The sequence below is a fragment of the Sabethes cyaneus genome, chromosome 3, assembly GCF_943734655.1.
Source record: "Sabethes cyaneus chromosome 3, idSabCyanKW18_F2, whole genome shotgun sequence".
Classification (NCBI taxonomy): domain Eukaryota; kingdom Metazoa; phylum Arthropoda; class Insecta; order Diptera; family Culicidae; genus Sabethes; species Sabethes cyaneus.
Window position 1 is genome coordinate 44,389,305 of NC_071355.1, and position 26,300 is coordinate 44,415,604.

At 39.6% G+C, this 26,300-nt stretch overlaps 1 protein-coding gene across 4 annotated transcripts in view; it reads left to right on the top strand.

The window, feature by feature from the left end:
• The window catches only part of LOC128744201 (unconventional myosin-IXb-like), a 153,711-nt gene that overhangs the window by 100,599 nt on the left and 26,812 nt on the right, over positions 1 to 26,300 (top strand). Inside the window, exons 5-12 of one of the 4 annotated variants that reach the window (XM_053841031.1) lie at positions 2,282 to 2,418; positions 2,493 to 2,728; positions 13,308 to 14,261; positions 14,320 to 14,462; positions 14,527 to 14,662; positions 19,243 to 19,508; positions 19,781 to 19,828; positions 21,104 to 21,589. In XM_053841031.1, the coding sequence (XP_053697006.1) occupies positions 2,282 to 2,418; positions 2,493 to 2,728; positions 13,308 to 14,261; positions 14,320 to 14,462; positions 14,527 to 14,662; positions 19,243 to 19,508; positions 19,781 to 19,828; positions 21,104 to 21,589 (2,406 nt within the window). The remainder of the gene's footprint in view (positions 1 to 2,281; positions 2,419 to 2,492; positions 2,729 to 13,307; positions 14,262 to 14,319; positions 14,463 to 14,526; positions 14,663 to 19,242; positions 19,509 to 19,780; positions 19,829 to 21,103; positions 21,590 to 26,300) is intronic. The other 3 variants (XM_053841032.1, XM_053841033.1, XM_053841034.1) reach the window with 3 other exon arrangements.

Below are 26,300 nucleotides of genomic sequence, written 5' to 3' on the forward strand. Positions count from 1 at the left end.
TGACAGTATGTATGTGTTAGCTCTCTTTCCCCTCTTTTTGTTAATAATTTTTGTTTTGTTTATGCTTGCCCAGTTTTGCTAAAAATGGCGTCTAAACAAGAGGCATTTCGGGAGCGCGTTGTAAATCTTGGCAAAAAGTGTACGGTAAAAAAAAAACACAATCGTTCCTGTATACCCATTCGATCCCATTTTTACCCAAAAACCACGACCCGAAAAATCTATCTCAGTGCGCCCAATCGAAGATTTCTTCGGGATGTTGAGTTCCTTTGTGTACAAAAATAACTGATTTTAGTTTTGCAAATCGACGTTTACGGATCTTTACTAACGTTTGGCATCATAAAACAATTTACCGAACGCTCGGCTGTCCAAATCTCGGCAAATTTTGCTGAGTTTTTAAAGTGTGATAGATAATGTATCTTTAATTTTGGTAAATCAGATCTTCTTGATGTATCTTTGTCTTTTTTTTTGACAGCTTGAGAAAAAAATTCCAAAATTTTAGTTGCCACCCGTTACCATCACAAATAAGAGTAACCAGAGGTCCACTCTTACACTGGTAATTCTTCAAACGAAATGAGTATCTTCGAACGAATTCCTACCGTGACTTATACTCTGATTCACTACGATAAGCGCTCTACGATTACCTCTGCCGAGGCTGTCCTGCACTCAATGCACCTATTTTGCCTTTTTAGCTGTAACACCTCAGTCAAACAAAATTCGAAAATGTTATGTATGGGACATTTATAGAGTCAATTATTATCCATAAGATTGCTGAACTAAGTATTGCTCTATCTTAAGTATTTACGGCGCACTCTCACTTCACACTGGGTGGTGCGCAGAGAGCGCTCTGGTTGCACCGCCCAGTGAGAACTGGGAGTGTGCCGCCGTACAGCTAAAAGGCAAAATAGGCGCACTAAGTGCAAGACAGCCCTGGTTACCTGTGTACTTGATAATTTTAAATAAAAATAAGAAAGAAAAATCATGTAAATTAAAAACCAAAAATACAAAATATGGTGAAAAAATGATGGCGCACAAATAACACGAAAGAGATCCAATAATTAATATAACAAAGGTAAAAATGATACAAAAACTCCTCGTGAAATGAAACAAAACTCCAAAAACATATGTAACAGTTTTATTTATTGCAAAAACAGCACAAAATGATGTGAAAATGATGTAAGATCGAAACACTTTACACAACAGTGATACGGACAACAAACAGATTTAAAAAGGTTGCAAAAATAACTCATAGATGAAATAAAAACTACGCCAAAATACAAACACAAAAATAATGCAAAAAGTGATACAAAAATAACAAAAATTAATTGACACTAAAATAACAGAAATGATCACATAACACGACAAACATAATGTAAAATTAATAGGAAAAGTTATTATTTGCGTTTTAATATTTTTGCCCTTATTTGGTATTGGTTTGCATTGTCAGTTTTTAAGCAATTGATCCGTTGATGTTGATTTTTTTTGTTAATTTAAAACTAATCTTAGCTCAACTAGCATATTTTGTTCAAGGCTGAGGTATACATTTTTTCAACAGCGTTATAATTGTGGATACTTTAATTTGGTTTTATTTCGTTTCCATTCGCTCATAAGTTAATATGAATTTTTCGTAAGATTTTATTTGACATATTGTTAAAATTTTATGAGTGTAAAGTTTCCCCAGGCATTAACATTAATAAGCATAAACATTTTTTTACCGCACGTTGCTGTTTATTAGCTTTTTTTATTGCATGGCTGTTTTAAATTGACGTCCAAAATTCTATTCAAATTCTTCTAGTCGATAATCAGCTGGAAATAAGCATTGTCAGTTAGCAGTAAAGTAGTCGTATACTTTGCCAAAGTAATTTGCAAGAAGCATTTAAGCTGGCTTATTTCAATGGATTGCATTTAAAATGCATTGGTTATGCCTATTGGTCAACTGGGTCATGTAGCAACAGTTTTTCAATTCTTACCATTTCAATATTGGCCAGATGCTGAATTTTATATTGAAGTGGTAAAACTGAAAGGTTAAATAAAAATATTCAAGCGTAAATCGAGGCTATCAAGTTTTAAATAACGTTTGGCACGGAACAAAAGAAATTAAAAATGCCTAAAATTTGAAATAAACATTTACAAATTTTACTTTTTTGTTTTTAAACCAACATGAAACCGACAGTACTCATCTCTACTTATTGACACCGAAAAACGGAGGCTCGTGGTCATTTTGGCCTACTAAAAATTGTCAGAAAAGCAATCTAAATACATTTTTTTCTCTTCTCAATTTCAGATTTTATTTACGTGAAAGACAAAGCGATGTTCCTTGGGTAGACAGTTATGGAATGGATCCACAGATACTAAGAGACTTTTTACCATTTCTATGTCAGAAAGATAATAGAGAGTATCCTGATTTGTGCCAATTGCCGGGTAAGCTCAGATTTCGCATGAAATGGTTCACCGAACACCGAAAAAGCTAATCGCTGTAACTTTTTTTCCTGTAGACCTCAATGAGGGGACCCTGCTGGAGAATCTGCGGCAACGCTTCGAAGCTGGCCACATTTACACGTACGTCGGCAGTATCCTGATCGCGGTGAATCCGTTCAAGTTTCATCCAATCTACAATCCGAAGTATGTGCGTCTGTACCAGAACCAGCGAATCGGACCGATCCTGCCGCCGCATATTTTTGCGATCGCCGACAATGCCTATTACAACATGCTAAAGGAGAAGCGAAATCAGGTAGGCATATTAAATTCAACGATGGGGATAGCCTAGTGATTCGATCTAGCAAATAGATGGAACCATCTCCGTCCAACATTTCACACCTTTCAATCACGCCCGCTGCTTGGCTGCAGTGCAATGTGTTGCGAAATCGGCAGAAACTATTTCGATATTAAATTCGTTTCAATTCAATGCCTCATCTGTTTTGCATTCGTTCATTTTTCTGTCGGAAAACCGCTCCCGAACCGAACCGTTTGTTGTTTTCTGTGTTGAACAGAGCGCGAAGCAAGCAAAGAAAATGGGGTTTGCGGAATGCAAAAACAGTCATAATTCATCTCGTTTAATAGATATAAATATGTGGCACTGACAGTACAAAGGAGGAATGCCGCAATAGATGGCGATGATCGGTTTGGCCCCGACGCAGCCAAAATTCCGCACATTTGGCCAAAAATAAAATATACCTGCAGCTTGGAGAGCTGTCGGAGCTAATCTATGCCGATCTCTCGACCAATATGGTTTATGGGTTGCCACCCACAACTACAACCCTGTCGACGTTGTCTCGCGCGCTCGAGAAATGTCCCGCTGTGGAAAGTATAGCTTTCACTCTCTTTCACGACATCGAAAATAATTTGTTTTGACGTACACGTTCTAGCAGCCAAAGCCAAATCGACTAAATGGGCATCAGCAGCAGACAACAAACGACGACGGCGACGACGTGTTGAAAGTCTTTTAACCCTTCTGGGTCACATGATCTAGAAATCCGCAAACCGATCGCAACCTACGATGCGGCCGCTCCGTGTCTCTACTATATGTAGTTAGTTGGTAGTGGGATGCAACCGGAATGGAACGTTAATTGTCGTTCGGCTTGCTGGCTAGCGTATATTTTACTGACGACCCCCTTCTTTTCTTAGTAAACGCTCTGGTAGTACATAGCTAGCTGTTGTGAGCAATCCTCTCACCCAGCCCTGCTGGAGGAATGCAACAAAATAAAAACTGATCATCGTCAGTGCAACAAATTAACCATGTATGATTCAATCTAATTGTGGCCTGTTAGAACTGTCATCCGGCGAGAGGAATGTTATGCTTCGCTGGTTAGACTGGATGAAGCACTGTCATTCGATTTTATTGCTGAATTGTGCAGAAAGTGTTTTGCTTTTTGGGGAAAAGAAAACCAATACAAAGTGTCATTCATGATTCCATTTGCGGAAAAATGTATAACCTCATCGTTCACGATACAACGAAGAGCGATATTGCAAAGATAGTGAAGTGCGGAATACAGAAAACAACTCATAATGGGCATCTTTCAAAATTATCATACAGGTTAGAGCTGACAGGTCCTACAATGTTATGAATTTTTTTACATGGCCATGCCTCCTTGGCTCATGAACGAAAACAAAAAGCAAAGCCATGGCTATAAACGTCCTTCAGAACTTGACCCTTCTTTGTCGACAGACTTCGTAGCCGAATTTGAGTACAGGAAACTTACGGGGCTAGTGTAAAGATCCTATTAAATCTATAGCGGCACCACCCAGTCGAGATTCGAGCATACGACGACTGGTTTGTTAGGCCAGCATCGTACCCCGGAGCTAACTGGACAGGCAACGAAATGAACGAAAACAATATTTAATAAATTCGAGGTCTACCAGTTTCCCGGAAAACTCAAAGGAAAATGGTTCAATTTTCAAAAATTCATGACAATTGAATCAAAAATCATAGAACAAGTTTTTTTTAGGTAAATTTAAGAAACTTTCTTCTGCAATCTAGGAAAAATGTGCTCTTAACTTTTCTACTCCAGATATTGTCAAAAACTATCGGCACACATAACCGAGTAAATGAAATCACGCAGCATTTTCCTGAAATTAAATAGAAAAGAAAACTTTCCAATTAAATTCTACTATGCATATTTATTCGCGACAGATACGTATTTCGCCTTCGACTTGCAGGCTTCATCAGTGTCGTCCTGCAGTTCGAAAGCAGACATGAGGTCGATTTGTTGTCATTTTTCCATTTTATTCACAAGAGTCGATACGCATCGCGACAAATGTGTTGTGATCGAGCGTTTTATTTTCATGAAACGGTTTTCATATGCAGCAATTATGGATTTAACAGATTTTATAGAGCACGTCGCGCACCATAATTTCAAGATTTTGAGCAGACTCAAAGATTCAAGTTTGTCTGGCGGTGGCTGGCCCTCCAAAGACTTCGCAGGCACAGTCCCAATCCCAATAAATTTGAATTATTTACCGAGACGAATCATTAATTAATGAGTGGTAACTTTGGTTATGTATATTAGGTGAAGTAGACCAATATTCGAATTTTTTTTATGAATGTTGAAAGCCAAGGGTTTCGACTGCAACTTAGAAAGCTATTATAAAATTTGTATCTTAAAAGATTAGAAATTTATGAACAAGAATAAAATATTTCAATATTTTCCTTGGAATCAAAGCATAGTCTTAGCGCTACATTTCGACGGAATCAGCCTTTTTTGTTTGAAAGACTTTACAGCCGGCTGTTAGTGTACAGGACAATGACGGGACTAGTGCTACGATTCGATTTTTTTCCGATCTACATGTCTCTGACTTTTTCGAGGTCAAACGTAAACTCTATTTTGACTAAAGCAGAGGGGCGTTTGATGCGAAAAATGTTAGACTGAATACTGGGAAAATTTCGATCTGAGGCTAAAAAAAATTGGGCAGTTTGTGGTAGTGGGACTCCAACCCACAATTTCTCGGTTGATACCCGAGTGCTTTACGCATTTAAACTATACCACACCCATGTTTTTAGCCTCAGATCGAAATTTTCCCAGTATTCAGTCTAACATATTTCGCACCAAACGCTTCTCTGCTTTAATCAAAATACGATTCGATGTTAAGTGACTATCTATGAGTTAATTCTCAAGCCCTTCCAAATCCTTCCTATTGAATTTAGCTTTTACTGGCAAGTTATAAGGCAAGTTATACTCGCTTGGGGTACGAATTCAGGGGTAAATTATAACTTGTTCCACTTCCTGGTACTGAGAACGAGATTGGTAATGCAAAAGTAGTTACGAGAAAAAACACATACACACCCTAATTGTGCTCAGCTCTGCTTTGCCGACCATGATGCTTCTTCTACCCGACGCTAGCTATAATAGCCCCGTGTGTGTTCACCAATAAATCTGGTGTCCCCCAAGGAAGCAACATGGGACCTTTGCTCTTCATTCTATTTTTCAACGACGTGACTACACTGCTTGAAGCCGGATGCACACTTATTTACGCTGACGACCTTAAATTGTTTCTTCCCGTGCGTTCCTTCGACGATTGTCTCCGGCTGCAAGAATCACTAGACGTCTTCGTGAACTGGTGCAAGTTGAACTACTTGATTGTAAGCACAGGAAAATGTGAGGTAATTACATTTCACTGCATCCAGGGCCCAATTATCTTCGACTATAACATAGACGGGAGTACTCTCCGGAGGGTGGATCACGTTAGCGACCACGGCATCATACTCGACTCCAAACTTACGTTTAACCTTCACTATTCTGCTTATTATTTGTGGATCTCGACAGCTTGGGTTTATTGCCAAAATTCGGAGAGCATTTACGCACCACGGCGCTATTGCATACCGAGTTTCATCGAACATCCGGACATTCACGCAGGCTGAAAGACTGTTCGAGTTTGGTGAATCTACCGGAAAATTTGTGCAAAAATTGAAGAGAACTGACTGGATATAATATTTATTTGTTGACTTGTGCTATATGTTTCATTAAGACTTTGTCAGATGAATATAATTTATAATGAATAAATAAATAAATAAATAAATAATGATACTTGCTCGAGGTGTGAATGAAGCCTCTTGTCCAGAGGGAGATTGGTTGAAAAGTAGTAAAAAGTATAAAAGGAAAAAAGGGGTGAAAAAAACACCGACACTTAAGCACGGATAATAAGCAGTTCGTTCACTGTATAGCGAAACTTTAAAACTTTAAAAAACGAAAGGAATATAACACCTGGATGATATCACAATAGATCAATATACACTCAAGTCGCTTTTTACGGGAAGGATACGTCCCGCGTAAATTCCGAAAATCACGTGAAAAAAACCGCGTAAATTCCAAAATTTGCGTAAAAAAACCAAAATTTCGCGTAAAAAAACTGTAGATTTCAACACTACGCGAAAAAATAGACGTTTTAAACACATCCGCGTAAATTCCGGAAATCGCGTTAAAAAATCGCGTTAAAAAATCGCGTTAAAAAATCGCGTTAAAAAATCGCGTTAAAAAACCGCGTAAATTCCGAAATTCGCTTAAAAAAACCGCGTAAATTCCGAAAATCGCGTAAAAAACCGCGTAAATTCAGAAATTCGCGTAAAAATAGTCGCGTAAAAAGCGACTTCAGTGTACTGATCGTAGTGATAATACCCATCCAGAAAAACCGGTACTACGAATCTATTGAATCTAACAGTCTCTGCCAATCGAGATTCGGACATACGACGACTGACTTGTTAGACCAGTGTCGTACGACACTCGATGCCAACTGGAATGCATTGTTTGGAGTGATGTGTTCTTGCTGTTAGAAGAAGTTATCGTCACGCTCTGCTACTACAAGTGCGAATCTAGTGCTCAATCTCCTGTGACTTGGACGTACAATCTGGTATCGTTCGCGTAAGGAAGGTAAACGCAGTTTCCAGATAATGCTTTAGTTAAGTCATTTTTTTTCTTTTTAATTTTCTTTTTGTTCCGGTGAGTAGAGTCAAAGCGTTTGCAGTTGTGCTCTGTGTTCAATATGGGTCTAATGGAACTTTGCGATTCGCTGGAAGTATCTAACGATTCGTAATTTACTTTACGTCGTTTGTTTCCGCGAGTAGGATTGCACGGACTTTCATAAAAGCCAAGTTCTACCCAGTGAGATCAGGTGGACCGCCGCATAAAATGAAACCTTTCGATGTCTTGCAAATTTTTCGTAGTCTGGCTAAGCATATTTCAACTGTGATCGAGATTCCTTATGTTAGACCCAGCAAGGTCGAGCCTCTAGCGAGCAATCAGAATTGCCTATAACCTCACAAATAGCTTCGAGCTTCGATAAGCCGGTCTAACAAGTTAGCCATCGTATTCCTCACATTTCTTAATGTATCCTCCAAATCACAAGTTCGATCATTATAACATTTGGAACTTGACGGTTTGAAAGGCAATCAATTTCATTCAAATATAAATAAATTTTGTTTTTGCTTCGATATAACGTAAAGCAAAGCAAAGCCTAGGTGGTACATTCCGTTATCGAAATTTGACCTCCTGTTTTTTTATGACAGACTTCCCAACCAGGTATTAGATTGCAGGAGAATTACAGGGCCGAAATAAAAATAGGGTTACTTTATATCGAGGTATTACTATACTTCAACCAGCTACTCAGGTGACGTAAATCTTCATTCGAGTGTAAAACGGCTTCATCTAAATCTTTGACTGTAATGAATAACATAGTGTCATCTTCAAACACATTAATGTCACAAAAACAGTAAACCCGTCGTAAAAATTAAAAGCTAAAAAAGACACATTCAAGTAAAGTCAAACTTCCAAAGTGAAAACTTGGAAGACTAATGTTAAAAGTCAATGCTTAAAAGTCAAAAGGCAAAGGTTGAAAATACAACGAAACGAAATTTACAAATCAAGTGTCAAAAGTTGAAAATCCAGAAGTCAAAATAAAACAACGAACATCAAAAATCAAAGTTTAAACACAAATGTCAATTGTTAAAAGTGACAGCCAAAAATCAGAATAAAAATGTCAAAAGTCAGATTAAAGCATCAGCATTTTTGGCTCGAGCGGAACGTTCCTCAAAAGTAACATTACCAATCAAAAGTAAAGTTTACAGTCAAAATTACGGTCAAAAGTAAAATCAACAGTTAAGAGTCAGGAGTCAAAAGTGAACAGTTCAAAAGGCAGAAGTTTAAAACCAAAAATCAATAGTCTATGGTCAAGATTAAAATTTTACTTGCCATTTAGGTCAAGCAAAAATCTTAGCTGATATTGATGTTTTAGAATTCTGTTCTAGAATGCATAAAGTCATCTCGATTAGCAAGGATATTTAGGTTAAGCCAAACAGGGAGAGGATGAGAAAAGATAAAGTGAACCGGTGAAGAAAAGTAGCAGCAAAATATTTAAAAGTTTAATCTTATATATAAAAATGGAAGTGAAAAAGTTCGACCGCGCATCACTTGAGAACGGAGCGTCCGATTTGAGCCATATTTTCTTTATTATGTTCGTTTCCACCACCGCTATGTTTTTACGGCGAGAAAAGTTGAAAAATTTACTCGGAAGATAGGAAAACTCGAAAAATTAGTTTTCCATATAAAACCCGCAACGCATTGTATGCGCCATGTCGTTGGCTGCTATGATCATCGTACGATTTTTTGCAGCACCGTTGTCGTATTCAAACAAACACGTGGTTACCTTTATTTGGAATCGCCACATCTAACAATGCTATTAAATATTTTGGGGGTTTACAATTTGAGAAAATAACCAATCAATAGGTCCAACTTATTAATCAACCTAAACTCAAGCCTAAAGTGTCAGCAATAAAATTCGTTAATTTCATTCATTCGTTCATTCATTTATCAAATTTATGAAACAAACACGAATCATTTTTATTCCTTTTTACATCGGATGCGTAGCCAGAAGATCCAGTGCAGGTTAACAAAAGGTTTAAGCACTAAATTCACTAAATTGCCACTTCCCAATCGTCAAATGAAGAATACATTTTGCATATGTTAACGGATTATGAGCATATTCGGTTTAACTGAATATCAAGCTAATAAATCAACAGTAAGAGCATATGATTTAGATTTTTTTAAAAATAGTTAACGAAGCAACTATTATACATGATATTTAAGGGATCAGTCCCGGCGTAGTTGTTAGCATTCAAGCCTTTCACGCCGAGGACCCGGGTTCAAATCCCAACCCCGCAGAAGTCACGAATGACCCAAGCTGGTTAAAGTGACTATAATCAAAACAAAAAACAATCGTATTTAACTTTCAGTCGATTTCATTTCGTATTAGACTCTTTAGAGCTGTAAAAAGGTTTATAAAATGACGCTTTTATGTTAAATTGTTTTAGTGCGTGAATTACCAAAGGAACAATACAGCGATCAATTGATTTTGTGGAATAATAAAATTTAGTTTGTTTTGAGAATTGGGAATAACAGTTATCGAGATTCAGCAATGCAATTCCTTGGGGTAGTTCTTATCAATAGATTTATGAATCAAAAAAAAAAATAAAAATCTGATGACTATTGATATTGAATACATATCAGAATATAAAATTGGCCCTTAAATTATCGAGAAATTCCAAAGTTGCAGCAGACGATATTAGCCGTCGTACCAAATTTTACAACAAATATATTAACATCCAGTATTACTATTTTTAACCAGCAGAGTTTATAAAACAAGACTCAATGCAACTACCACAAACACGACTGTTGATATTGCGGGGATTGGCTAACCAACTTTTACACCGATATGCATTTCTTACTAATGACTTAATACAGTTGTTAAATTTAGACATTCTCTGAAATCCCAGCGTTTAATAAACCAAACGCAGAACTCCTTAGACAACGGCAAAACTTGACTTATACCTAGAAAATATCCCTTTTTCTAAAACGCAGCAGGAGTTCATCTGAAGTTTACATATCGTATATTTAGCCCAATTTGTGGCAGTACGAAGTTTGCCGGGTCTTCTAGTAATTTTATAAATTCAAAAGGTAGAGAAACACGTTTCGACTTCATAACGTCATGACATGATTGGTAATTCGACCGTATTGTGCAGTCGCAAACATATATCTTTGCAGGCTACGGGGACAATAGGGCGCTTGATAACGGCCCTTTTGTTAGGTTTGGCGACGGATTCCTCTCATAAATACTGCACTCTAGCTGTTTGGTTTCGAGCGTTGAGAGGCGCGTGCGACTCTATGATTTAAAGCTTCTGTCGACTACCGCGAACGCCCACATCGTGCTGCGTTTAAATTACTTTGTAGACCTATCTTGGGACAGTGCATAAATACCATTCTCATCATCTTATTAAAGTGTTGACATCTCGCCCTTTGGCAGACAGAGTTCATGGAGTCCGCGCAGGGTCGAAACACACCTGTCTGTGGGCATAGACGTGTCGGCTATGCTTGTGGCTCTACCTGTGTTTTAGTTGGCGACATTAAAAATTAAAGGCCAAAATTAAACAATCAAACGTCAAAAACCAACTAAAAAACACAAAAATCAAAACTCAAACCAATATACTGCTTTTAAAAGTAGGGTGGTGCCTGCTGCGTCTTCGTCTATATTGCCATCATACAGACGAAAAAAGACGATTAGAACCAAGTTTGATACCAATCACATTCAAACTTTTACTGAGATGTTTTACTGACAATGTTATGGATTTTTCCAAAAAAAAAAAGTCCTCTTGACTTTCCTACCTGTTTTGAACATGACCAAGAGAATCTGCTAGTCATTCGGAATAGGTAGTTTTTTATCTTGAGCTGTAATTTAAATTACTTTAATTTTTATTTTCGTTGTTTGAATCACCGTACGATTATGATTGAAGGGTTTGTTGATTTTTCACTGAACGCATAGAACACATATTCATGAACAGAATTTTTGTTTCAATCGAAAAAACAGTTCTCGAATCGCAATGACGAGGACGACTGTTGAAAACTCCAAATAAAGTATGGTTCGTACGTAATGTCACCCTAATAAGTTAAATGACAGAGCGCAAAGTTGGAAATTGGAGCTGTATTGAACGCGAAATTGGACATCAAACCGTACTTGAAATTGACCATGAAGTTAGCCACGAAAGTTTACCTTGAACTGGACATGACACAAATAAATAAAATTTGAAATTTTACCTGAAACTGAAATTGAAGTTTAATTAACTTCAATTGAACTTCGGTCTTGGAACTGGATTTCAGTTGGACTTAAATTAGACTGGAAATTATACTTGATATTGGATTCGAAAATGGATTCAAAATCACACTTGATATTGGATTTAAATTGGTTGTTAAATTAGACTAGAAATTAGGCTTAAATTGGACATGAATAAGGTGTGGAAACGAAGTTGAAACTGGACACAAAAGTTTACTAAAATCTGAATCAAATAATAATATCCAGCACAGTAAATCCCCCCCCCCCCCCCCCCCCAAATTACAATGAAAGATTGCCAAATTATCAAGATTCAGTCATATTGTATTTGGATTCACCCGATTAACGGAACTATATGATACAGTGATATCTTCTCCTTCCTTTAACGTTACTTTATACTTAGACGACGCTAACTTTATGTTCCACATTAAATTATATACAAATTATGTAAAATGAATGCGGAATAAGGGAATAACTAACGACCTATATTTCCCTGCCTATAATGATGCCAAGTGAAGTGAAAATCTCATTCTAACATCCTTTGTTATGTTGTTAAGTATCCTCCACCTACAACGAGAGTTAACTTCATCCAGCATCCTAGAACTGAGGCGCACACACACGTAGGTATAGAAACAGCTAATTTCAAAGGGGGAAAGAGGTCTCATCTCCCTCTGCCATTAGTGGTTTTGTTCTTTGATGTCCTACTAGATGAACTATTAATCCGTGATTTGACTTGGAGGATGATGCCCATATTTCCCCATTCGTGAAAAATCGATATTTTTACAGTATTGTAAACCTAAGGTGAATGAGCACCTATTTTCGCATTATACTTTTATTTTTGGCCTAATAATGTGTCATGCTTCATGATGATTCAAACGGCGTCACATCTGCTCGTGACTCCTTCTATTATTAAACTTTAACATTCATCGTTCTGTTCGATCTGTTATCCGCAGATTTAACCTTTAGCGATTTTTTTTTTCATTTAATTTTCTCATGACCGAAAACTCATGTCGTTAGCAGAGGTGACCGTTTGATTAGAAAATGAAAGCTTCGAAAAGGCACTGCCACAGCCGCAACCGTGCTCCTGCACGTGTATTTCTTCCTTTCCGGCCGCGCCGGTACGACCCGAAATAACTTATAAAATGACGCAACACTACAGTGAACGGGACGGGATCCCACCGAGAGCTGCCCGACCGACCGGAATGTACCCGCAGAATTTACAAGCTTTAATGAAAATGTTCGATTTACTTGTGCGTTCGTTGCTACACAGCTGACGTAAGTGCGTTACTGCATTTTCAGCATCATCCCCGTTCTTTTGAGGTGGGGTAATTTTGACGACAACGATGACGACGATGCTGATGACGATGACACTGCACTGACTGGTGTGGTTATGCGTGGAAAAACGTGTGATGCTGTGACGGGAGCTCAGCCAGCCAGAATTGCAATTAAAAAACGTTTTACCGGCGAATGTTGGTGTGATTGTATCATTTATAACCAGAATCCATAAAATAACAACATGCATAGCAAGCAGTGTCCAGTCGCACGCCAGTAAACGCGACGCAACAATTACTGACGTTGAACTTGATCTTTTGAAAAACTAAAAGACCCGCAGAGATTTCTAATGTGACACAAGGGAGTAACTTAGGATCCATGTTATTAATTGTAAATCCTCTCAAAGCATCAATTTATTCAACAACTTCCTCTACTTTTCTCTCTCCTTCCAGTGCATCGTCATAAGCGGCGAAAGTGGTTCCGGTAAGACCGAGAGCACCAACTTCCTGCTGCACCATCTGACGGCCCTCTCGCAGAAGGGAGCACATGGATCGGGCGTCGAGCAAACGATCCTGAGTGCCGGTCCGGTACTGGAAGCATTCGGAAATGCGAAAACGGCGCACAACAACAACAGCAGCCGGTTCGGTAAGTTCATCCAGGTTAACTACCGGGAGAACGGCATGGTCCAGGGGGCGGTTGTGCAGAAATATTTGCTGGAGAAAAGCCGCATCGTATCGCAGGGGCACTACGAACGGAACTACCATGTGTTCTACTATCTGCTGTCGGGAGCGACCGAGCAGGAACGGGTCGCTCTGCATCTGCTTCCAGCGGAGAAGTACCACTACTTGAACGCTAAAAATCTAACCCTGGAGAACTGTGACGAAAAGTATGAATTTTCGCGATTGAAACAAAGCATGGAGATGGTCGGCTTTTCAGCCGAAAAACAGCGGAGATTGTTTGCCGTTCTATCCGCTGTGCTGTTGCTGGGAAACGTGGAATTCTTCCCGAAGAAGTCCACCTACCACCACGATGAAAGTGTTCAGGTACGAAACCCGGAGGTGGTCGGACTGATATCGGAACTGCTGCGGGTTAAGCAGGAAACGCTCCTGTCGGCGCTGACCTCGAAGCGCGTCAAAGCCAGCGGCGAGACGCTGATCATGCAGTACAAGCTGCCGGAAGCGATTGCCGCCCGCGATGCGTTGGCCAAGTGCCTGTACGGGGCGCTGTTCGACTGGATCGTCCTGCAGGTGAACCACGCACTGCTGAACAAGGACCAAACGCTGCACACCGGCCACTCGATCGGTGTGCTGGACATCTTCGGCTTCGAGGACTTCGGGCTGCAGAACAGCTTCGAGCAGCTGTGCATCAACTATGCCAACGAGCATTTACAGTATTATTTCAATTTGGTTCGTTCGCCGGGGATGATTTTTCGTTTCTTGTTTTAAACGATATTGTTTATTTTAGCACGTGTTTAAATATGAGCAAAAAGAGTATAAGCGAGAGGGTATCAAATGGACTGATATTGAGTTTTTGGATAATTCGGGATGTCTACAGTTGTTCGAGTCGAAGCCTTCCGGATTGCTGTGCATTTTAGACGATTTGTGCAAGTAAGATACAACTGGTTTGGCTTTTCAGGAATTAGATTGAGTGGAGCAATAAACTTTTTTTCAGTTTTCCGGGGGCAACCAATGAAACTTTACTGCAAAAGTTTAACAGTGTCCATAAAGACAATCAGTTCTACGAGAAACCTCAGCGGAAGGAAAATGCATTTATCATTAAACACTACGCAGGCAAAGTGAAATATCAGGTGAGTACTAACAAAATTAGCAATTGGAAGGGTGTTTCTAAAGATTGTATAATTATTACCCAAAAACCATTTTCCCGAAATCCGCCTCTCCGAAAGATATTTCAGCAAATGTACTAATTCCCCAAAAAATATTCCTCCGAATGTATCAATTCACCGAAAAATAGTTCTTCGAATGTAATAATTTCTGGAAAAATATGCGTTTTTTTCCAAAACCCGCTTTCACAAAAATAGTTTCCCCGAAAACCAGTTTCTCGAATGCCGGTTTCCCGAAAAACATGTTGAAAAAGAATGAGTCATTACTTTCACAGAATAGCATTATAGAATAGGTACTCGTGCCTCCCAGTTGGCCTCGAGGTATGATGCTGACCTAATAAGCCAGTCGTCGTATGTTCGAATCCCGACTGGGAGAGGCTATTAGAATCAATAGCCGTTAGCTCGCAAGAGGTCCAATCGGCTCAGTTTAAAAATGGCCGAAACACAAATAGCCGAATCACGAATGACCGAAACTGAATCAACAAATGGCATAGTAGATCTAATGGCCGAAGACGACTGGCCGTATCACGAATGGCCGAAACACACACGAGTTGCGAATAGCCGAAACACACACGAGTTACGAATAGCCGAATCTGTATATCACTCTATCACGTTTGTTATATTAATTTCTTTTCCGGTCCACATCAAATCCTTCTCCGGATAAGAGAGTGTTCGTGAGCTGCTCACACCGGCTGTAGTTTAGTTGCACATTGCACATGTGTTAGTTTCAGCTTTTTGTAAAGTATTTAAAGAGCGAGGTGTTATTCTTGCTACGAATACATGACATCCTGTCAGGGGTCTGGTTTCCGTCACAGACAGAATACTATTAGATTTTTCTAAAACAATATCTCTTAATTGTTTTGAAGATAGCTTAAACAGTTGACCTTAAAACATTTTTGTTTATCATTATCATTCGAAAATTATTCGTTTTCGTCGAGATTTAACCCAGTTCAGCCATCCGTGTTTGGGTCTTTTGTAATTAGGCCAAGTAGGGGTTCGTTTGTTTGTTATTCGGCCAAATACAATTTCGGCCTTCTGTGACAATTGTTGAAGCTCGGTCATGTGGATTTCGGCTATTTGTTTTTCAGCCATTCGTACCAGCCCGGAGAGGAAATGCTATAACAAGAGTTGGTCCTAGAGGGGCCTAGGAAAGGGTATAAACCTAGACAGATTGGGCAACCTCCCGCAGTGGCCGGCACTTACGACGACGGGTTTTCGGCAAAACTCGCAGCCTACGGTTGTCTCACCCTGAATCCTCTATGAAAGGCCACGAAATATTTTTATACGGCATTATGCCGCGAAAGGTCGTTAAGCCAAACGTTTTTCTGCCAAATGGTCTCTTATGTTTATGCTAGTGTTGCGAAGCGCACGCTCGTGTGGTCTGATTTTCTCACACACGCGTACTCATCCTAACCACGGTTGCCAGCATGCCAGATAAATGGATTTTGCCAGATTTTTGATTGCGCTCCAGACAAACCTCAAAATTTTCCAGATATTTGGCAAAGTGCCAGATTTTTGCCAGATTTTCGATCCGCAAAAAGGTCCTCACTTCTAATTTTGAACAAAATTTTGCATCTACGGTGGGCAAAACGAGCAAGATTTTTTCAGGAAAACGCCTCCCCATCGGACTAATTGACCACCAGATTTTTGCCAGACACTTTTATTCGTGTTCGCCAGATTTTCGGGAAAACCTGTTGGCAACCTTGATCCTAACGAACACGCCGGCAGAAGCATCCCTTTAAAATTCCCGTTCTTATTTCTTCATGCACTGCAACGAATTTTTGAGAGTGTGTTTTTAGCTAATAGCTACAGTCGTCGCTCGTCGTTCGTCGTTGCAGCCATTTGTATCCCAGTGCGCCACTAGCCTCACGGGCAAGCAGGCTCTCCGCGAGTTTTTTGATTCGGGAATAAGCTATGCAGGAAGACGATGTGAGAATGTGCGTGCATGAGTGTGTGGGTAGCAGAATGTCTGCACACAGCACCGGCGGCTATTTCTTTTACGCCAGCGTGCGCAGCGTAAGCTTTGAATGCTATATTTCTCATACTCTGGCGTGTGAGCAGACAACGCTGACTTCTCGCTCGATTCGCAACATTGATTTATGCCAACGTTTTATGGCAAATCACGTTAAGTCAAATAAATTACTGTTCAATGAGCGGCCGGTTCTTAGGTGCGTATTCGTAGGAAAGCGAAGTTTTATAAATTATGCCTAACATGACGCGTATCGTCCAGTATGCCTAACGTCAATTATGCCTACCGTCTTTTATGCCTATCATCCATAATGCTTAACGTTCATTATGCCTAAGTTGCTGCTCGGGCGGAATCGATCAAAAATTCGTAAATTTTCAACGGTGGAATAGCTATCGTTTTTCTTGGTGAACAGAAGAACGTTGACCTTCCTAGGTCCTTTAGTATAATTTCTAATGTATAAAAGCAAAATCTCTTTCGGATCATGTGGGCCAGGCTTGATTTTGCTCATCTTAAGCATGCAGAGCCAAAGCAATCTGCTTCTCACAACAACCAAGAGCTTTCGTTTTCTGTTCAACCGTTTGCTCTTCCTTCGAATGACGCCTGAATACTGTTTTCTCTTATAACTCACCTTGGGCAGAAGGAGCACATACTCAAACCGAGCTAATTTCGCACGCTGAAGATAAAAGACAATTTGCTCCGTATTCCAAAGAGAATATAGAAACGGATAATTATTTGGACTAAAACGAATTCCTCATTCGGTAGTGCTCCGGCAGAAAAGGAAAGATGAAACAAAACTGACGCTTACTCGGAGGAAGAGCAAAGCAGCAAAGCACTGCAAAAGCAAAACACTCGTCACTTGTCGGAGAAACATCCGACAGAGATAGAGCAAATTGATTCGTCTTCTGCGCTTTGCCAGTAAAACGTCGAGAATTGAGATATTTTTCATAGCACGACGGAAGTCTGCATGCAGGTCAGGCTATGGCTTTATAGTTTTTTGAATAAAATTTCATTGAAAATAATGTTGAAGGTTAAAATATTAGTTCCTAACAATCAGTTAAGCAGTCGCTAAGTAGTAATTTGTGATTTATGGAGTGAAACAATAGGGGTCATTGGATTTAACTGTTGAAGTTGAAAATTTTGACCGTATGTCATAGAATATCATAGAGTACATTCGCAGCCTTCGGTATACTTAATTGTTGGGTGTATACTGTCCTTACTCGCTATCGCTCGGTTCGACTCAACTAAAGTATAACCGCTATTGGTCAGTAAACCTAGGAAAATGCATGCACATTAATAGAGGTGGTTTTTTTTGCGGGGGAGGGGCTGCGTCGCCTGCAAGCACTTGCGGTGTGCGACCGTCTCGCCCTGAATTTTCTATGAAGCGTTTGAAGTTTTGTTGTCCTTAATGGCAATGTTGCAAATCGAGCGAGAAGCAAACGATGGCAACCCGCACGTGAGTTAGTGTGAGAAGCATAGCATCCAACGCTTACTCCACTGACGCAAGTGTACGCGACAAACAACTGCTGTTGCTGTCTGCATACTCTCTGCTACCAACACACTCGCGTGGACACAGCCTTGTTCTGTCGTTCTGCGCAGCCCGCTCACGAGACCAACAGTTCATGAGCTGTCAACAGTCTAAAAACGTGAGGATGTATGGCTACAGATTTTGCTTTACTTTTTCATCTTACGCCCTCACTCACCAGGCACAAATCTTCCAATATAAGAGTAGAACGTGCCGCCTGAGCCACCCTTACTGATACGCGCTCATTTCACACCCGGGAAAGAGCGCTGACCTTTGTGAGCGTTCGATATCAACTGCACAGCTTACAATGAGTGTGAACGACGACCGTTGCTGACGGTGACTAAGTATTAGCGTTTTTATAGTCGACGTTTAGAGTCAGTAGGATCGCTGCTCTGGACCCGCCTGCTAAGTCTGTCGATAAAGAAGGGTCAAATCATAAAGATGTTTATACCCAAGGCTTTGCTTTACTTTATTTTGGGTTCTATTATGTAAGTCATGTCGAGAAACTCGGCACGACTGTCATCGTCGAGTGTCGAGTACGGGAAGAAAGGATAGCACAGCGGCTCCATGCACCATCAAAATAAAACAAGCTCACTCGTCAAATGCTGACAGTGAAGTTACTAGCTTTTTAGCGGTCAACTCAGTCGAGTTGCTCGGCAACATCAAATACCAAAGGTAGACTGGTCGAGCAAAGTGTCATTCGGCGTGATTTTTGTAAGCCCTATGACTCGTCCGTTTGGTCTATTCAACAAACATTTTTATTTAGTAGTAGCATATTCAACTATTATAAAGCTAATACCCGCGGAACAAGCCGTTGATAAACTATTATTCAACTAAACTGTGCGTTGAGTAATATCTAATTGTCTGATCTCTGATGTGCTTAGCTTCACCGCCCATACGTCTGATTTGTGCCCTCGAAATGCAAAACGTTTCTTTTCGGAAAAATGGTACATTCAACGAAATAGCTTTCGAGAAAATATCATTCGGTGAGCTGACTTTCAGAGAAATGGTTTTCGGGAAAACGTACAACCCTTCTAACATATCTTTATTTTGTAGGTGGCTGAAATGCGCGAAAAGAATCTCGATCTGATGCGGCAGGACATCGTGAGCGTACTGAAGAACTCCAGCATGGCATTCGTGCGGGAACTGGTCGGTGCCGATCCGGTGGCCGTTTTCCGATGGGCCATTCTGCGGGCATTTTTTCGTGGCTATTTTGCATTTAGATCCGCCGGTATCAAGCACCGCAAGGAGCGCGCCGATCAGTCCTACAATAAACTTGCCACCAAAAGTCGCTACCGTGCTCCGAACGAGAGCATCGTTAGGTAAGTGTTTTCCGGTCCACTGCTTTTTGTGTATAAGTTTTCGTCGTATTTGCGATATCGCTTAGAAATCAGCTCGCTCTCAACCATTCGCCCCCCTTCCGGAAGCGGCTTTTCGAGGTTGCGGTTATATACTCATAGCGAGGTGTAGGTCATTTGCTTTGTCAACATTTTCAATTTTTGTTGCGAACTATTTCATCAAATGAATCCTTTTTTCCGTTGTTTCTCATTCTCTTCCCGTAAAACCGTGCATACGTTCGCGTCGTCTCCTGTAGTCATCTAGTGACGGTTTCATCAGTGAACCTAACTATTAATCGAATCGCGTAAGTGGAGACTCCCTGGTTGTCTGTCTGTTTATGTTCCTGTGTTTTGTTCTTTTACTATGTTTTGTGACAAGCTGCTGCTCAGCTTCTATCTATTATAGTCATCTAAATTTTATGTTCGTGTTGTTTTGTCTTCGCATCTTGTTCGACGATTGCTTCTCTGTATATCATTCTGGTTGTACGGTTCATGTTCTGTTCTACTCTAAGACATCACTGTGTATTTTTTGCGGTTTGTTCGGCAGCGCATAAATGCCAGAGCTAGGTGATATATTCCGCGATGCTGAACGATTGCTGAATGAATGTTTTGTGTCACATGACTACAAGGTGAACAGAATGCCTTCGTTCAGAATCCGGTGCTTGACCGATTGCTTCTGGTTTACGGTGTGCAGGTTTAGTTCAAGCTTTGATTTTTGATGCTTCTTTGTGGCAGTTAGACTATTTTTCCGGTTACTTTCTGATAAATTATTTGGATGAACATAACTGAACGAGACCTACAGAAATTATATTTCCTTAATCAAATATTTCGAACATCATTGAAATGGAGTTCTATATTCGGAGGGAACCGAAATGTGTGTCCCATTTTTAGCCAAGATTTAACGTGTAATTAGGTATATATTTTATTCAGTCTTTTTAAACTTAAGAAAGTCGATAGCTTTGTGATTCTAAAGATTTCATTTTAGTTGCCAGTATTTCTGAAGGGATTGTAAATAGTATTTTTTCATTGAATTCATTGGATTGAATACATTCATTGGGGCAAAATATGGGTAACAGCTGTGAAAATCGATCGATCGATTTGTTCATTTTTTATGTCTCTAATAATCGTTGTGTCTAACGTTGTCTTTTGCGCTTAATTATTTTCACTTTGTCATTAAATTTTAGTGCTCAAACATATCTTTGTATGTACGTATGTGTGCTTAGTGTGTTCTTTTCTTATCTACAGCCTCAGTACACAGCCATTTATTGTTCACACTTTCTCACTTGATGTGTTTTGTTTTATTTTCTTTGTTTACTTTCATCACTTCATCACGCTCCATACTGTCCGAACTCATTGTGTAAAAAAATGATCCCTTGCAACAACACACCAATCAATCAACCAATGAAAATTGCACCATTATATCATGCAAAAAAAATCTACACCACATGCTCTCTACCTACTCGAATCCATCCGCTCTGAACACACGGCACCCCCTGCCTGCCAATTGAACGACAACGCCGCCACCATCCAAAACGGGAATGCCTACTCCTGTCCACGCCACGCACCATTAAAAAAAACAGCAAGCGAATTAGTAATGCCATGCACGATATCACTTCGAATGTAACGAACAACAACAGCGGCCATAGCGGAAATAGTGCCAACAATAACAACAACAACAACAACAACAATAGCGGAATTAGCTATCGCCAATCGCTCGGCCCCGGGACGACCGTAGCGCTGAATAACAACAGTCTCGGGACACCCCGACGTTCCTGGTCTAGCTATGCATTCAACAACAAAAACTTCCCGGACGGTAAACTCAGCTATGAAAACCAGCAACATCAGCAACAGCATCAGCATCAGCAGCAACATCAAACCACCGGTGGTTCCCAGTCCTCTGTATATAGTAGTAGTAATAGCAGTAGTAGCGCTAGTGGTAAACAATTGCTGACAGCCGCGAACCCGTCAGGCGGCGGAAAGATGGGCTACAACTCGTCGCTGGCCGCCCGGAATCGCTTCGAACGCTCGACGCAGGATGTGATGGCGCGCGCTTCGCAGATTGTAATGTAAGATTTTGTTTTTATTCCTTCACTCGCTTCTGTTTTTTTATTCTAAAACTACATACTTATCGCAGGTTTAGTTGTTTTGTTAATATAAACGCACAACACCCATGCTTAATTTTTTTTACCCCTTTCGATTGGACAAACCCCACTCACCCACTACACTCACGCCTTCATTGATCATTTTTTCGTCTCGAAAAGTGATTATTATCTGCCTATAGCTGTGTGATTAGCATAATCTTTGCTTTTAGGGTGCTTCTTTTGTATTTTCAGGTTGGTTTCTGTGTTTTTAAAGTGTTTCTTAAATTTTTTAAAAATGTGTGATGTTTTAACTGATGCATGATACTTGCATATTCTATTCGATGTATATTTTACCACATTTTACTATCAATTGTGAATATCATTATGAACACAGCGAATCAACTATTTAGCATAATCAGTAATTAATATAACATTTGTATTCTACTGCATCGTAAGGCGCCGAATTACACACTTTGAATCTTCCCAAACTTATAAATATGTTGAAACAAAATCACACATCCGATCAATATCGCTGTTTATATCTTTTCATTTTTCATCCAATTTTGTGGTTGTGTTCCATGATCAAGGTTCCAACTTATAGGGACATGCTGTTCCTTAGCAAGCGCTCTCATCATTAACCCATTTACGACTAGAAATAGTCATAAAAGAGGTGTTGCAACTATATACAATTAAAATTCGTCACTCTTAGCTTAGCTGCCGAAGAATTAATTTTCTTTTTGATTTTTGATTCTGAAGAATTAACGGAAAATGAGTAGTCATTAACTTTTCACCAGATAGCTAAATTTCAAAAGCAATTTTTGGGCCAAAACAGGGGCTCTGTTTTTAAAAATGTTTTCACTGCATTCTTCTTGCCAATCTGAACACTGGGAATATATTTTCATGAAAAGAATTTTGGTTTCAAACAAAAAAACTGCTTCTGAAATTCGCAAAATCAATGACGAATCATTTCTTCTTAATACCAATTTTATAATGATAAATTAATGTTTAAAAAATCATACATCCTAGTCCTATTCTAATGACTCACGGAATAAACTCGATGCAATCAGACACCGCTTCCGTAAAACCTGTTTCTCGGTTTCTAGACATCTTTTTGTTTTGTTGACAGACGTTAAAAAATACCCATTTTTTTAAAAAATACCTGAATTTTTTCATCCACCCAGTGGCGACTCGTCCGCATGTTCAACCTGTTCATAGGACAGGCAACAAAATTCAACCCGACAATATTTTTTTTCATCACTAGTTCATGATTTCGTTTGAACCGACGCATATGCAATACGATTAATTCTGTAAATTATTAGTTTAGTTTACGAAGCTGCTGAGCAAACCGTTCAACACGACGTTTGAACGTTGCTTTGATCTCAATGCACAAGCATATACCAACACATTATTCCTGGTGTTGATTTTGGGTACGAAGGAGATAAAAAGAGAATGTGAAACAGCTTTTACTCGAAAGCGCGCATTATTGTCTCATTACTCGTTCATCTTCAGCATTGAACAACTTACTACCACATATCCCTATGGCCTGCGCTTTGATTCCATTTTATCTAGTCACGAAGCTAATGAGCAAAACGTTCAATACGACGCTTGAACATTGCTTTTGAGATTAGCACCAGGAACAACGTATTGGTACGAAGGGGATGGCATGCATTATTCGCAAAATTTTCTCATTAACTCGTTCATCTTTAGCATTGAACAACTTACGCATATTGCTTGTGGTGCGTGTGGTGGTTATTCTTGAATTTGGTTCAATAGGTAAATTGAACGGAAAGTCTTAGGTTCGTAGTTAAAATTCAGAGACGAGTTTGCTGGTAAAGTAAACCGCCGTATTCGGTTGTTATTTAAATAATAGGGGTATTCACGTACCGCTTGTTATGTTGCGTATACGGAGTATTGCGTATTTATACTGCCGTTACTCTGGCGCTTCCATAGAAACCGGAACTGCTATGCGAATTGCGGCAGCGTATACACGAAATACACCGTTTACGCAACCTAGCAAGCGCTACGTGAATACCCCTAATGTTTGTTTTATAAATAAAATATAGAATTTCGATAATAAAAAAAAGCTGCATATTAATTTGTATTTTTCGCTGGTTGAACAGGTAAGCTAAACCACCACGAGTCGCCACTGCATCCACCTTTTTTTTCTTTTCGACGTAGGACTACATCTTACGGCAAGGTTTGGCTAGATAGGATGTCATTCCAAAAAATCATTCTCGAAAAGTGGTCAGGTTTTGAACGCTAATAGCTTAGCGGTTTCCTGATCGAGTTTCAATATTTTTGCACCAATCAATTGGAAAATCTTTCTACGGCGGAATTGGCGCAAATGACGAATTATTAATTCTTATGTATACGCTATTGAAAAATTGAAAATAATGAAACTTTGTCCGACTGGCAATCCTCGCATCCTGATTGGTTGGAAAAAGTGACAGAAGCTCCCCATCCAAACAGGTCGAAGATTCTTTACGAGTGATGGGGTCTGTGTTAGTGAAGTGTGCCAGAAAAAATGACATGAGTTCCTTGTCCCAATAGATCGCAAATTCATTATGGCGAGACGATTAAACCTAGTCAAATCTGATATCTGTGTTGGAAAAGTGCACTACAGCTGTAGTGTTCGATTGTAAGGTGTGGTACACAAATTACGTAGCTTAAAAATTATAGTTTTTTGATCCCCTCCCTACCCTAAGTAACAATAAATAACGCTTGACAAAGTCCCCCCTTTAAAGTACGTAACGTTAACAAAACCTCCCCCCACTATGATCAAACACAATCAGATATGAGGTCAGAACAGGAATTTTAATCAGAATTTAATTTCATCATCAAGTAGAATCGAGGCTAAATCATAGAGAGTTTCAAAGTAGAAATAGCAATTAGGCATCACCCGATGTTGCATGTTGGGCTCAAATGAAACTCAAATGCGAAGATTTATTTAGCAAAAAATAATTCGCAATTTTTTTTAATTTGTTCAATTTATTAGGTAACTATTCTAATGACTCTTCCCCCCTCCCCCCACGTAACAAAAAGTAACGCAAGCTCGACCTCCCCCCTCCTCCCCTCTGTGCGTTACGTAATTTGTGTATTCAGGACGGATCCAGGAAACATTCTTAAGACGCGGGTCTATTAGCAAAAAATACTAACGTCACCTAATATTAAAGCGTTCAGTCAAGAAATGAGATACAGTGGTAACCCGATTTTATCACTCCCCGATTTTGTCACGTTTTTGACCCGATTTGGTCACGCTTTTGATTTGTCAAAATGAGCTGCTTTTCTACTCAGATTTCATATGTTACTGCTTTTATGATGTATAGTGTGCAGTAGCGTAGCAGTAATTGAACTTTCAGAGAGAAAAAGGAGGGATGGACTGTGTATTTTAGTACTAGTACTCTGGGATGAAGTGTGTTGGAAAATCTATACCTATAAAAATGGATTTCTGTCTGTCTGTCTGTATGTTCCTTATAGAATCGAAAACTACTAACCCGATCGGCGTGAAAATTTGCATGTAGGGGTTTTTGGGGCCGGAGGTTCTTATAATAGTTAGAGACCCTTCTCCCCTAAGAGGGGGGGCTCCCATACAAATGAAACACAAATTTCTGCATGACAAGAGAACTAATCAAGCAGATGGAACCAAATTTAGCATGTGAGGGATTTTGGAGTCTTGAATTAATTTTTTGATGGTTAGAGACCTCTCACCCCTGCGGTAGGGGGATAAGGACTCTCATACAAATATAACAGAAATTTTTGCGTAACTCAAAAACTAATCGAACTCGAGAAATTCGGGAGAGACTAATGTTTTAGTCAATTACAAGATCACAAAAACTATCTATAGTAACACTAGATCATTCAGGGCGAGACGGCCGCGAGTATTACCGGCGACCCACCGTCGGAAGCGCCGTAACTGTAACTATGTAACCGCCAAAATGAGTCATCTAAGGTTGAACTACTCAGAAACTTCCAAAACCCGAGATTGTGACAAAGATCATCCTAGATTGTGTACAACACAGTTTAATTTGTGGTAATACGCAGGCTTCATTCTCGGTTTTTTGCTCAGTAGATGCTCATTTGACTACAGTGCCTCAACTAATCAGAATTCGAAAAAGTAGTGTAAAGGGCAATTGTAGCGCTAATTATTATCTATATTATTGTTGAAGAAAGTATAGTTTTATCTTTTGTATTTACGGTGCTATGCGATTGCTACCCCGTTGGTAGCCAAATGAGCGCTCTTTTTGCTACCAACGGGGTAGCAACCCCATTGCGCCGTAAATACAAAAGGTAGAACTATACTTTCTTACAATAATGTAGATAATAATTAGCTCTACAATTGCCCTTCGCACCACTTTTTCGAATTCTGTTTCGTTGAGGCGCTACAGTCAAATGAGCATCTACTGAGCAAAAACTGAAGTGAAACCTGGTAATACGTAGTTTGTCGGGTCAACTAGTGCATAATAAAAATATATGCAGCATGTAACTGAGAGGCTACCCTCGACGTACGACATTGGTCTGACAAGCTAGTCATCGCATATTCGAATCTCGGCTGGGAAAGACTGTTAGTCACAAGAATCGTAGTACGAGCCCCATAATTGTCCTGTGCTAATAGTTGGCCACCCTAAAAAATTACGCAGTTTTTAGCTAAAGATCGCGTTTTTGCGATTCAGCACTATTGTGCACAGTGGTTCCAAAG